This window comes from Durio zibethinus, chromosome 6 (assembly GCF_047325235.1).
Source record: "Durio zibethinus cultivar Kanyao isolate XHJ-2024 chromosome 6, ASM4732523v1, whole genome shotgun sequence".
NCBI classification, from domain to species: Eukaryota; Viridiplantae; Streptophyta; class Magnoliopsida; order Malvales; family Malvaceae; genus Durio; species Durio zibethinus.
In genome coordinates, this window is record NC_143167.1 from 27,518,698 (window position 1) to 27,532,543 (window position 13,846).

The 13,846-nt window shown below is 31.0% G+C and overlaps 2 protein-coding genes across 7 annotated transcripts; both read left to right on the forward strand.

Annotated features, from left to right (window-relative positions):
- The first annotated feature begins 291 nt into the window (after positions 1-291).
- Positions 292-3,425, forward strand: LOC111285726 (calcium uptake protein, mitochondrial-like). 2 transcript variants are annotated; one of them, XM_022875307.2, is made up of 7 exons: positions 292-794; positions 902-969; positions 1,333-1,556; positions 1,711-1,794; positions 1,922-2,135; positions 2,497-2,793; positions 2,898-3,425. In XM_022875307.2, the coding sequence occupies exons 1-7, from the start codon at positions 416-418 to the stop codon at positions 3,108-3,110; spliced, it is 1,479 nt and encodes a 492-aa protein (XP_022731042.2). In that variant the 5' UTR covers positions 292-415; the 3' UTR covers positions 3,111-3,425. The 2 variants fall into 2 exon arrangements, with proteins under 2 accessions (XP_022731042.2, XP_089618633.1); XM_089762507.1 differs by having other exon boundaries at positions 567-780.
- Positions 3,426-7,524: 4,099 nt separating this feature from the next.
- On the forward strand, positions 7,525-13,629 carry LOC149518525 (cuscuta receptor 1-like). 5 transcript variants are annotated; one of them, XM_089762508.1, is made up of 10 exons: positions 7,525-7,928; positions 8,132-8,287; positions 8,420-8,575; positions 8,856-9,008; positions 9,775-9,849; positions 9,949-10,104; positions 10,218-10,292; positions 10,662-10,814; positions 10,928-11,077; positions 11,221-13,629. In XM_089762508.1, exons 1-10 carry the CDS (start codon positions 7,568-7,570, stop codon positions 13,476-13,478), a joined length of 3,693 nt encoding a protein of 1,230 aa, XP_089618634.1. In that variant the 5' UTR covers positions 7,525-7,567; the 3' UTR covers positions 13,479-13,629. The 5 variants fall into 5 exon arrangements, with proteins under 5 accessions (XP_089618634.1, XP_089618635.1, XP_089618637.1 ...); XM_089762509.1 differs by having other exon boundaries at positions 8,423-8,575; XM_089762511.1 differs by lacking the exon at positions 9,949-10,104.
- Positions 13,630-13,846: the final 217 nt, after the last annotated feature.

Below are 13,846 nucleotides of genomic sequence, written 5' to 3' on the forward strand. Positions count from 1 at the left end.
AAGATATTTTCATTGCCATTCATATAAGATCTCATTTTCAGATTTTAAAATATATTTAAAATTATAATATTTTTTATATTTTCATATATTTTTAATATTTTAATAAAATTTTTAAAAATTCAAATCGAACCAATTAAATCCTCAACAAAACTTTTGAATTACTATTTGGGCTCAGCCCGATGCGGCCCATAAACAAATTTACCATCGAGGCATCAACCTACAAGTGAAAATGCCGTTACAGTAAAGCACACTATTATATTAGTATTCTAAATAGAACTCTAAAAAGCCGCCCTTTTTCTCGGTCAAAATCGACCGTACTCAACGTACTATCATCCGAATTTTCTATAACTCCTATACGTTTTCCATTCCACCAAACCTTTGCCATCTCTTAACGTAAAATAAGAGAAATCGTACTATGTTCTCTTTGCCATCTCTCAGGAAATCCGCACCATTAATCAAACCAGTAGTGCTTGCTAATCAGCAGCCGAATAGTGTTCGCCCGGTGTTTAACCAATCACAGGACTCTGGTTCATCTCCACTGAGATTGTTGAAGCCTTCTTCTGGTGGGTCTGGCTCTGGTGGTGACAACAAGAGTCGAGAGGAACTGTTGCTGTCGTTACTGAGATCAATCTCTTCTGGGGTTTTGATCGTTGGGTCTAGTTTAGGCTTTTGCTGCTTGTCTCATTCCGGGGTTTCTTTAGCGGATGCCCCCAGTGGGGCGACATGGGCGACGGATGCCAATGCTCAGTTTGGAGAGGCGATTCCCCAGAAAAAATCCAGGTTTCTCTTTGCAGGTTATCTTGGGAAATTGATGAAGCACCAACTTTCAACAATCTGTTATTGTATTTCTAGTTTTTTCTACGGAAATCAAGTTTTTTTTTTTTTCCCTCTGATGTTTCAGAAGGATACAGGAGAAGAGTTTTCTTCAATTATGAGAAACGCATACGGATGCAAAGTCCTCCTGAAAAGGTAAAAACTCTTCCAGAAACGTATTTTTGCAGCGTAATAAATAAACATGTTCAGTTAGGCAAGTGATTAGAGATAATTTCTGAGGATAATTACAATTAGCTATTTGAAAATAGTATTATCTAATGGATCTGAGCTTTTGGTGTCCATCCTCATCCTCTAAATCTATGACCTTTTGAACATATGGGAATCTCTACTTAACGCAGAGAGTGCAATTCAAGGAGAATTAATTACACGTTTTTGACAGGCTTTTCATTGAATTTTTTTGACCCAATCTCTATTGTTAACCTTCTGCAGCATTTACCATTTCATTCCATGTTCATTTCGTTTTTTTTTTTTTTTACAAGTACTCTTTCTATAAATCAGGTTTTCGATTACTTTGCGTCCCATAGAACTCCTGCAGGAGAAGTTCTTATGACACCAGAAGACTTGATGCGGGCACTGGTTCCTGTATTTCCTCCATCGGAATCAAATCGTGTTAGAGGGGGGTTTCTAAGAGGGGAGCAGGTCCCTGGGGAATTACGTTGTCCCCCTCCACAATTTTTCATGCTTTTTGATACCAACAATGATGGGCTCGTATCTTTTCCAGAGTACGTTTCAATTGTCTCTTCATGCTTGTCTGTAATGAATTTTCGTTTATTACATGAACCTGTTATGAACTAAATCCATTCCTCTTTCTATTAAGCTCTTGAATGTTAAAAAATTAAGATCCTCAAGTATTCTTTTCATTTTCCTCACTTGCAGGTACATCTTCTTCGTCACACTTCTTAGCATTCCTGAGTCAAGCTTCTCAGTGGCTTTTAGAATGTTCGACCTTAACAATAATGGGTGGGTTAATTCTATCAAGTACCCAAAAAAAATCAGAATGCTTTGCCTTTTCTTACTTGATCATTTGTTGATGATATGTTCACTTTTAACAAGAAATAATCACAATATTAATTTTTATTATTAACAGAGAAATAGATAGGGAAGAATTCAAGAAAGTGATGGCATTGATGCGAGCACAAAATAGACAAGGGGCTTGCCACAGGGATGGACGAAGACTTGGCCTCAAAGTTACAGAACCTGTAGAGAATGGGGGCTTGGTGGAGTACTTCTTCGGCAGAGATGGCAAGACATGTCTAAAGCATGACACATTTGTCCAGTTTTTACGAGATTTACATGATGAAGTATGTGATTTGTTGTTGCTTTCCTCTATCTCAAAAATTATATCCTATTCTCTTTGGTAATTTCACCGTTAATCAGTATCTGATTCTTTCGCAATTTTTTTTATGTAGTTTTTCCTTGTTTCATTCCTTAAATAGGGAAAAAAAGTTGCCAATAGCTAGAATCTGCTTGAGTAACATGCCTACTGTCTACTTTGATATGATACAAAGCTAAAATCAAAGTGACTTGATTTTGGTCCAGATTAGGCCTAGGAACATTATTGCACCATACGTTTTCCAGATGATCTCAAGTTCTTAGTACGCTTTTTCTCTTCACTTTGACTTATACTTGGGAGAAACTAAATTCTATCTTTGAATTTTGTAGATTTTGAAGTTGGAGTTTGCTCATTATGACTGCAAATCACATGGTACAATATCAGCTAAAGATTTTGCATTGTCATTGGTTGCCTCGGCTGATATTAGCCACATAAACAAGCTGCTTGATCGCGTTGATGAACTTAACAATGAATCACATCTTAGAGACATACGGATTACATTTGAAGAATTCAAAAATTTTGCAGAGCTACGAAAAAGATTGCAGTCTTTTTCTCTGGCCATTTTTTGTTATGGAAAAGTGAATGGTGTGCTAACGAAAAAGGATTTCCAAAGAGCTGCATCTCAAGTATGTATTCTTAGCCGACTTACTTTCTTTAGCTTCCTAAATATCATAATTTTTCATAAACTCTATTTTCAATACTAATCGTGCATGTTCTTTGAATGTTGAAGGTATGTGAAATATCGATTACTGACAATGTGGTTGACATAATATTCCATGTGTTTGATGCAAATCATGATGGGAATTTAAGCTCAGATGAGTTTGTGAGAGTATTAAAAAGACGGGAAGGGGACAACTCACAACCCAGAGCAGGCACTAAGGGATTGATATCTTGCTGGCTAAGTTGTTCAACAAATTGTTCCACTTCAAAGCTGCTTCTTTAATTTCTGAGAAGATAGACTTTATAAGATGATCATCTTAGAAAAGTCTATCTGCACGTATATTCAACACACAATTGGAAAATATGCTTAAGAATCAAATTTGATGTGGGGTTACTGAATCAAAGGCAGACCATTTACTTCTTGAAAATTAAATCTCTTGTTTCTATGGATTTGCGAAGGTGAATGAATTTGCCTACTCAACCATGGTCTCAGGCATACGTCATTGATAAATAAAGTTCCCAATTCCTCTTTGTGGATATAATAATATTGTACATATATGTTTTTTTTCTATGTGTAAATGGAATGTCTTGTAAAACACTTTGATGACTAAAAATAACTTGGTTTGCTTGGTAATTTTGATATTAACAGTCATTTACATTTTTCAATATAACTCCGTTCAATGAATTATTGGGTTGTCATGACTTAAACCAATGATGTAAAATACAAAACCAATGCCTAGGAGTTTTTAATTTGATATAAAACCAATGCTGCTGCCTTCATAAGAAATGACTCAATGAAGAAGAAAAAATGAACGGAACCAATTGGAAATTAGCTCGGATAATGAAGAAAAAATGAATGGGAACCAATTGGAAATTAGCTTAGGTCATTTCTGAAAGAGATTGTAAGACATAAAAGTCAATAACAAATTTAATTTATAATTGAAAACGTTGTGATAAATCAAAACATTTCATTTTCAATCTTAGAAGTCAACATTAAATTTAATTTACAATTGAAAACGTTGTGATAAATCAAAACATTTCATTTTCAATCTTAGAAGTCAACATTAAATTTAATTTACAATTGAAAACGTTGTGATAAATCAAAACATTTCATTTTCAATCTTTTTTGTTTGAATTTAATTTCTTGGAAAATAATCAAGGATATCGGTTTCAAAATGTAGATAAAAGGGCACTAATATATCATCAAAATAAAATGCAATTCAAACTCAAGGGAGGATTTGTTTTAGGGTTGACGCCAAAGTCAAGTTCTCCTTAAAATAATGCATTGTTGATGTATTATTGTTATGGTTGAAACTCTTTTTGTCTTTGCTGTCAGAATTTCAGCATGCTTAATTTCCATAAGAATTTAAGAAAAGAGGACTTTTGCATTGCTTAGATCAAGTCAACAATAGAGGGCTCTTTCGTTATTTTGACGTTTCATTTTTTAAGTAGATAATAGACTCATAGATGTTAATTTTAAGCTATTGGATTGTTTTTACGGACACTGTAATTTTGGATTTCATGTCCAAACAGCAACCTCCAAACCTTTTTTTTTTATTTATTAGAATCATTTCTTGATAGTTATAATAAAGTAATACTTTCATTGTAGAGGTTGAAAATAGTGTTTTGTATTCATTTTATTACAGTGAAGTTTTTAAGTGGACTCGAATTCTTTGATTTTTACTCTTTGACTTAGCGTAAAAATTGTTTATCTATTGCTATCGTTATTTGTAATTGAATTTGATTGATTTATAACTGTTAGAATTCTTTCATCTTTTGCCGTTGTCATATCGTAATTGTTGATTTATACATTAAAAGAAAAAGAATTGTAATTGTATTTCTATGATAAGTTGGATTTCTTCCCGGCCCCTTTTTTGGGTGGAAAACTCTAGGGAGGGTGCCTGACTTGCTGGGTAGGGTTGACGCCAAAGTCAAGGTAGAGTGTCCTTTCCTCTTAAAATATTGCAATATGTGATGTTATAGTCTACACGTGGCCTGCTTTGGTTTCCATCATCGTAGTTTCTGCGTACTTTCCATGAAGAATTTTCTTGTAAGGCGGTAGCCACACGCGTTTAAAATTTCTTCATGCCAGCTGTAGTTAATGGAATTTAATAATAATAAAATAAATTTTTTTATTATTAATGTATAAATTTATATATTATTGATAAATTAGATAAATTATTTAATTAATAAAAATTTTAAATATAAATTTTAATGTATTTATTAAAAACTTGTAAAATTTTATATTTATTCATTATTAAAATTACATTTCTTGATTAATTGATAATATATAAAAATTTATATATCATTCTAGGCATCAAATCAATAGTAAAAAATAAACTAACTCAATTTCCACATTTTCTTGTCCAGCGCTTCATTCATTAATTGGTGTAATTATTGAATCAAACTTTTTTTTTTCGAAAGTTATTGAAGTATTTTGGGCAAAACCTTTTAATGGTCACTTATAATTATAAAATGCATTGTTTTTATAATATTTTAAAAAATAATTTATTAACTATAATTTTTTATTTATAGATATATCATTAGCAATTTTCCATAATTAATTAGTATAACGAAGAAAACTAAAAAAGAAACAATAATAGAATCTTTCATATATATATAAATTATATATATAAATATAATATATGAGCATGAGATATGTTTGAAATTTATATTTTTTAACTCTTAATTTTAATAGATTTAAGAGAAGAAAGAGACAAGTAAAAATAAAAAAATAATTTAATCTTATTTTTAAATTTATTGAAATCAATAATTAAAAAATATGTAAAATTAAAAAAGTTTTACAATGTACAAATTAATCACACATTTTATTTTAATATCATGTCAGGTTTTATGATTGGCATTTAACATAAAACAAATTAAAAATTAGTGGAAAGATGCATCTAAACATTCGACTTAACTGTGAGAGCAAATGCGTCTTTTTATCAAAGAATTGAAGTAGGTTCATTTTGTTTTTTAAAAATGATTAAATGCTTTTTTAATAATCAAACATTCATTAAATTTTTTATTTCAGGATTCAATCTATTTTTTTTCAAATTACGACACAACCTTTTCAAGTTTATTCATTTAACTGAAACTGTTGAAAAAAGTTGGTGATTCCCATTAATGGAATTAGCAGTTGCCACATAGGGGAATACGTTAAAAAATTTTCATCAAAATTTTTAAATGATCAATAAAACAAAAGGTTGCATTCTAATTTGAAAAAAAATATTAAATCAGAAAATTAATGGTTTAGTATACGTTAGATTCTAAAATGAGATTTATTGCCATAAAAAATTTATTGTATGGAATAAATCATTATTACAAATAGTTTATAATTTTCATTTGTTTTATCAAATAAAAAGATCATTCACATACACCACAAATAAGATTCATAAATATAATGTACATATTGTTTCTTATATATATATATATATATATATATATATATATAAAGTATACGTCCAGGCTTCATTAAAAAAAATCATCAAGAAATTTGAGATTTACTTTGTTTCAAGGAAAATACAAAGTAAAGGAAATTTTTGTGAAAAATTTGAAAGAACAGAAAATGAAGAAAAAGAAATTAAAATTTCCTTATTTTAGTTAGATCAAGAAAAATAAGAAAGAAAATATTTGTTTTATATTATATATTAGCCAATAATAAAGCAAAACAGAAACATAAAATAATTTTTTGGAATTAATGTATTTACTTTTAATTTCTCTAGCATTGGATATATATAATTTGTCTAAATTATATATTTCACAATTAATAATACTAATAATAAAAAAAGAAACTGCCTACGTCACTTACAAATATCAAATAACCATATGAGACACAGGCTTTTAGTAAAACTAGATACTCGTGTTTAGATTCAGGAGGATAGGAGAAACAGAGAAGCATATAGATAGAAAGGACAAACACAGCACGATGGAGTCTTCTACAAGGAGGTTTGAAAAAATTTCCCAAGTTTTCCCTTGTTTTTCTCATGTTTTTAAGGGAAAATTAGAGAAAAAAAATTTATTATAGATTTTTCGTGAGCTTTTCCTTATTAAGTTTTTCGTCACTATTTCCCACACCAACCAAACATGAAAAAAACTGGGATCAATAAATTTATTTTCCTTTCCTTCATATTTTTTCTAAACCAAGTGAGGGGTTAGCTATTTATTTTCCTTCATATCTTTATTGAAACCTGTGACATATTCTGACATTGTAATGAGATAACCTTCTCTCACTAACAGTATTTTAACCTCGGTTGATACTAAAAAAAAAAATAAAATCCAACTAATGATATTTTTTAAAATAAATAATATTGTGAATAAGTGAAATATTTAATGTGATATTAATTTTTAAAAATTTTTAGTACAATATATAAATTATAAGTATGTAAATTAATATGATATTTAAAAAATTATTTATTTTTAATATATTTTATTTAAAAATAATCATATTAAAAATAAATATTATATTAATTAATAAATTTATAATTCAAATATCATATTAAAAATTTTTAAATTTCAAATTCAACATTAAATATTTTATTATAATTCAAGCTATTCATATCATTAATTCTTTCCTAAAAGGAAAATACTTTTGCTTTGACAATTTATTAACCACGGAGCAAAAATTAATTCGGTGGGGCCAAGTTTTGAGGAATACCGTTCCCATTTGTATATATAGTCCAACGCTGTTGTTTACCAAATGCAAAAAGGTAGCGGTTGAATGATTTTGATCATACTGAGATGATGGAGCCCAAAAGGTTGTGGATACTAATGACGATACTGTTGTTCATAGAAGGGTGGTGTGAGACTGAGGGGTGCTGGGAGGACGAAAGAATTGCTCTCTTGCAACTCAAACCTTTCTTCAATGATCCTTACTCTTTGAGCAACTGGGTAGATGTTAAGGGTTCGGATTGTTGCAAATGGTATAGGGTTGAGTGCAGCATCACCAATAGACGAGTCATAAGACTTTCTCTTAATTATACAAGACAATGGAAACCGGGAGGTCTTTGGTATCTCAATGCCTCTTTATTTCTCCCCTTTCAGGAATTAAGGAGTCTCTATTTGAATGAAAATCAAATAGCTGGAAGTGTTGGGAACGAAGGTTTGTTGCCTTTCATCACTCTTATTATCACTAACAGAAATCAATATTTGCAGAGATGAAAATTTACTTGGTTAAATTTTTTTCTTTTAAAATTTATTATTTTGTTTCATTTGATCATATACAAATTACTCAACTGATCCCTATGACAAATTTTGGAAATTCATGATCTGCGACAGATTTCTTAATTTATTGTCGTTTTGCAGGTTTTGCAAAGCTATCATCAGTGCTAGAAATTCTTGACTTAAGTGACAATTACTTCAACGATACCATTATATCATCTTTGAGTGAGCTTTCATCTCTCAAGTCCATATATCTAGCCGGCAATGAATTAACAGGCTTAAACCATTACCATACTAACGGTAAAGTTCATACGATTTCTATTTCAGATGATTTTTTTAATGGATCAGCTTGATATTATGATATTACGATCGTAGTCTATGATTATGATAACATTAAAGTTTTTTTTTTTTTTCAAATTTGAAAACTTTAAGTAGCGGGTTCTAAGCGGCTTTCAAGACTCCGTAGTTTGACGACTCTTGATTTGAGTTACAACCATTTGAAGAACAACTTCCTATCACTCTTGGGCAGTATTTCAACTTTAAAGACTCTGAATTTGAAGGGAAATCAATTAAAAGGAACTATTCGAGGTAGGTTTGCTTGACCTGAACCTATATCCATCGAAGTCAATTTTTATTTTTAAGAAAACTTTTATTTGTTTGTAATTGGATTTAACAAGCATTTCATTGGGCTTGAATAGAATTGACTTATTTGATAACCTTGAAGAACTTGATTTAAGCTATAATAGAATTGAAAGCCTCCTGTCCTCTCAAGATAAAAGTTTATTATTCATTCTATGATATATGGAAGTCATATGGCTAAATTTTCAATTCATATAGTGAAATCATGTGAATAAATTTTTTTTTATAGGTAACAAAACACAGTTGCCAATCAATTTGGAAGAGCTTGATTTGAGTTATAATTTATTGAAGAATAGCACTTTGGCACACCTTAGTCGGCTATCAAATCTAAAGTCCTTGAATATTGGAAGCAATGAATTTCAAGGATCATTAGATATTAAAGGTAAAAGTGTAACTTTCAGATTTTTTTTAATGGTTAAAATTAGGTCAATGTCTGAATTTGATCCATCTATTATTTTAATTATGCAATTTTGGTTCTTATACTTTAATTTTAATGAATCCCTCTATTTTGTAAAAGATTAATTTTCAACGGTGTTAAACTTCTGTTGATAGTATGAATTTTTTGTTGATAATATGACATACTAACTTGAATTTTTTTTTCCATGTGGTGTATATTAATATAAAAAATACTAAAAATTGTATTTCTTATAATTTTAAAAATACTAATTCAGGAACAATATTCATTCCTTAACAATCTCAATTTTTTTTTACCAAAACCTAACAATCTCGTTTATAAAAATGAAATATTTGTTTTCCTAATATGTGTCATGTAACTAAAAAGTTAATCCACCTCAGTATGTTAAATAAAAATCCAAATGTCATGTCATTCAAATTAAACGAAAAACCTTAACAGTTAATTATTTGTGAATCTGACTTTTAATAAAAGTACAAAGAATAAATTCATTAAAACTAGAGTAAAGAGACTGAAATAATAGAATTGAGATAGTGTAGAGACCAAGTTCAAACTTCACCCTTAAATTTGAGGGAAGTGAATTAAAAGCTTTCCTGCTTTTTATTTTGTTGTATACTTGCTTCACATTTTCTTTTCATAAAAGTTACAAGTTATATTTCCATGAGGCTCCTCTCATGTACTTTTGTTATAATTAACTGAACCAAAAGTAATGAGTACATTTCACTGATTTGGATAGAACTGAATAAATTGACAAAGCTGAAGAAGTTGGATATGAGTTTCAATAAAATCGAAAGCCTCAGATCCTTTCAAGGTATGTACTGATCATTATTTGCTCTATTAAATTCTTACCTATAAATATTTCATAAATTTTGTATTAGTGGAGAACTTCTTATTTAATAATTTTTTGTAGATAGTGAAGAACAACTGAAGTTGAACAATTTAGAAGAACTTGATTTGAGTTATAATTTTTTCAATACCAGCATTTTGGTACCACTTAATGGGCTTTCGAATCTCAAGTCTTTGCATATAAGAAGTAACAAGTTGAAAGGAACAATTAATCTTAGAGGTAGAATTAAATTTCAATCCTTTTGAACGATCATAAAATTCTTGAGTTTTCTTCCATGATATATTTTAATGTTTCTGTATCATTTAATGAAATTTTATTTTGTATCTGCACAGATTTAAATGGTTTGAACAATTTAAAGCAGCTAGACATCAGTTATAACGAGCTGCAAGAATTTGTGGCTTATAAAGGTATCCTTGAAGAAAATTCTAATTAATTAATATTTTGAGGTATTATTATAGCTTATAAGATGTGAGTCTAATGTAATTTTATATTGATTGATCTGTTTGTTTATTATTAATTTCTTCCATTAATTAATGCACTATTTGTTAGATATTGAAAATTATTTTATTGTGATGTAATAACTACTTATAATATATATCTAATCTCATAAAAAAAAAAAACCAGGATTCTATTTCTCCCAATTTACCAAACTATGTTGCAAATTCGTTTCGGGCAATACACAATCATCTCTTTCGTTCTCCTTCAAAATTAGAGCTATTTATCCCACAAATATTGAAATTAATTTTTTAATTGTCGCTATTTCTTTTCACTGACAGCGAATGGAAGCCTGGGAAAGTTGAAAATTCTTTATTTAGACGGAGTTTTCATCAATGCAACCATGTCGCCACTACAACTGGCGGAGACATTCTCATCAGTTAAGAGCCTCTTTTTAAGAGACAATTACTTCAACAACACCATGGTGACTCAAGGTAAGTCAGAGTTTGATACTTTGATTTTAGTAGAATGTTTGCCACTTTATCTAGCATATCTTATAAAATATGTAATTATACAACTCATACAAATTTACAATTCCTTTACTCAGAGTTGCATGTTTGGAGCAATATAGAGAATTTATTTTTGGATAATTCTCATCTCAACAACGACATTCTTCAGAGCATCGGTGCATTCGTGACTTCTCTTAAAATTTTGTCTTTGTCTAATTGTGGGTTGTCAGGCACGTTACCTACTCAAGGTAAATTGCAGCTTAACTCAAGACGAGAGTTTCTTATCTTCCTTCATTATTTCTTTATCTAATTTCCCTTAGTGCTTTTTTAAATAAAAAATAATAATTAAAAAAAAAAACCTAAGCTATTCGTTTACGAATTTGTTTCACAGGCTGGTGTGATTTACGGAATCTTGAATGGCTGGATCTTAGTAACAATGCATTTAAGGGTATACTTCCTGCGTGTTTGTGTAACTTATCATCTCTTCGTTTTCTGGACATTTCAGACAATCAATTCGCGGGAAATAGTACCTCCACTTCTCTCGCCAATCTGACATTGCTTAGAGTCATTTCCCTTTCAAACAATCAATTTCAAGTTCCAGCTTTTTTCATATCATTTGCAAACAACTCACAACTTAAGGTTCTCTTAAGCGATCAAAACCAGTTTGTAAAAGAGTCAACCTGTCAAACATGGACCCCGCAGTTCCAACTAAAAGTCTTCAGTTTGTCAAATTCTAGCAGAAAAGATATCCATGAAGAACTTCCCAAATTCCTTTATTACCAAAATGACTTGAGTTTTGTTGATCTTTCATACAACAATTTCGGTGGAAGGATCCCTACTTGGTTGTTAGAGAACAATACAAGGTTAGAAGATTTTTTCTTGATAGGGAATTTTCTTATGGGCCCTCTGCAGTTACCATCAAATCCCAATTTTAACCTCTCCGTAATTGACATATCCAACAACCAAATACAAGGCCATATTCCAGCAAACATTTGTTCAACATTTCCATACTTATCTAGCTTACACTTATCAAGAAATGCACTTGATGGTAATATTCCTTCTTGTCTGGGTCGTTTGAACTCTTTATTCTATTTAGATCTGTCATATAATCAGTTTTATGGTGGAATACCCGAAGAGGTAGCCAAGAGTGACTCATTACGTAGTCTTAGATTGTCAAAAAACAATCTGAGTGGGAACATAGTTCCTTCAATATTTTGCTCAAATGTGCTGGGAAGCTTATATTTGGATGGCAATAACTTTGATGGAGAGATACCTTATATTAATATCTCGGTCATCAGTTTTAGTTGTCTTCGGGATATTGATCTAAGTGATAACCATTTGTCCGGTAGGCTCCCAAGTTGGTTATGGAATGTATCAAATTTGGGGAATTTAGCATTGTCCAACAATCATCTTGAGGGTCCCATTCCAATGGAATTATGCGATCTGCTTAACCTTGAATTTTTGGACCTTTCACAAAATAATTTTTCTGGTTCTATACCATCTTGCTTCAATCCACGATATATCAGACATGTGCATCAAAGCACAAATAGATTGAGCGGTCCACTGACACGTGCACTCTATAACAGCTCTTCTCTGGTGACCTTAGACCTTACCGAAAACAATTTCACTGGTGAGATTCCGTCTTGGTTTGGCACTCTTTCTGGTTTGAGTGTCCCTCTTCTAAGAGCCAATCATTTGATCGGTGAAATTCCTGTTCAATTATGCAAACTGTTCTTATTAAGCATCATAGATCTTTCTCAAAACAAGCTTTCTGGTTCCGTCCCTTCTTGTTTGAGTAATTTAACTCTTGAGCCACAGTATGAGAAATCTTCAACAAATAGAGTATATCTAGACTTTTCTGCATTCGAAAAAGGGCTAAATTACATTGGCATTACAGTGGTATCTGATTTTGATAGGGGATTAAAACTATTTGACGAAGCTTCATCACGTTTGTACCCTCAAAGTTTCGTGGAAGAATGGGTGGATTTTACGACAAAGAGAGGGTCTTACACATACAAAGGTAACATTCTTGAGAATATGTCGGGGATTGATTTATCTTGCAACAATCTAACAGGCCAAATCCCCCTTGAGATAGGAAATTTGAGCGAAATCCGTTCATTAAACTTGTCTCACAACAATTTGACTGGATTTGTACCTTCAACATTCTCAAAACTCAAGCATATTGAAAGTTTGGATCTTTCTCATAACAACTTAATCGGAAGAATCCCTGTTCAATTGATGGAGTTGAATGCTCTGGCGGTCTTCAATGTGTCATACAATAATTTGTCAGGTAGCATTCCATACGAGAAAGCTCAATTTTGGACTTTTGATGAAAGCAGTTATATGGGGAATCCTTTTCTTTGTGGACCTCCATTGCATAAAAATTGCACCGAAACTGATTCACACCCTACAGTACCAGTTGCCTTAGACGGTGAAGAAGAAAGCGGTTTGGTGGACAAGTATGTCTTTTGTGTGAGCTTTTTGGTTTGTTATGCAATTGTGCTAATGGGAATTGCTGCCATCCTGTACATTAATCCATATTGGCGACGAGCATGGTTTTATTTCATTGAGCACTGCATCACCGCTTGGCACTTTTTCCTTGTGGACAGTCTTCTACAATTATCTATCTTCAGAACCTCAAGCATGTAGCCATGTCCCTTGGTGATTTACATTGGTATATGTATACATATATTCTTCATGTCTTGCTAAAATTAGTTTGTTTTAATTAGTGATCTTTTGTGAAGTTATGAAAGCTACACTGGATTTCTCCAATAATTGAGAAAACTATTTTCATATGCAATTAATTAGTTTAGTGACAGAAAATTTCAATGATTCTACCATATTATGAGTATTTTTATGATATATATTCATATAAAATCAATGCTTTTAAAAATTTTTGCACTGGCCTTTATCACCCTACCTCTGTTAACGTTAGCCATGCAAACAAGTCATTTGACCAAATTGATGAACTTATAAAACTAAATGAGACCACATACCAAATGGTTTGAGAAATTCAT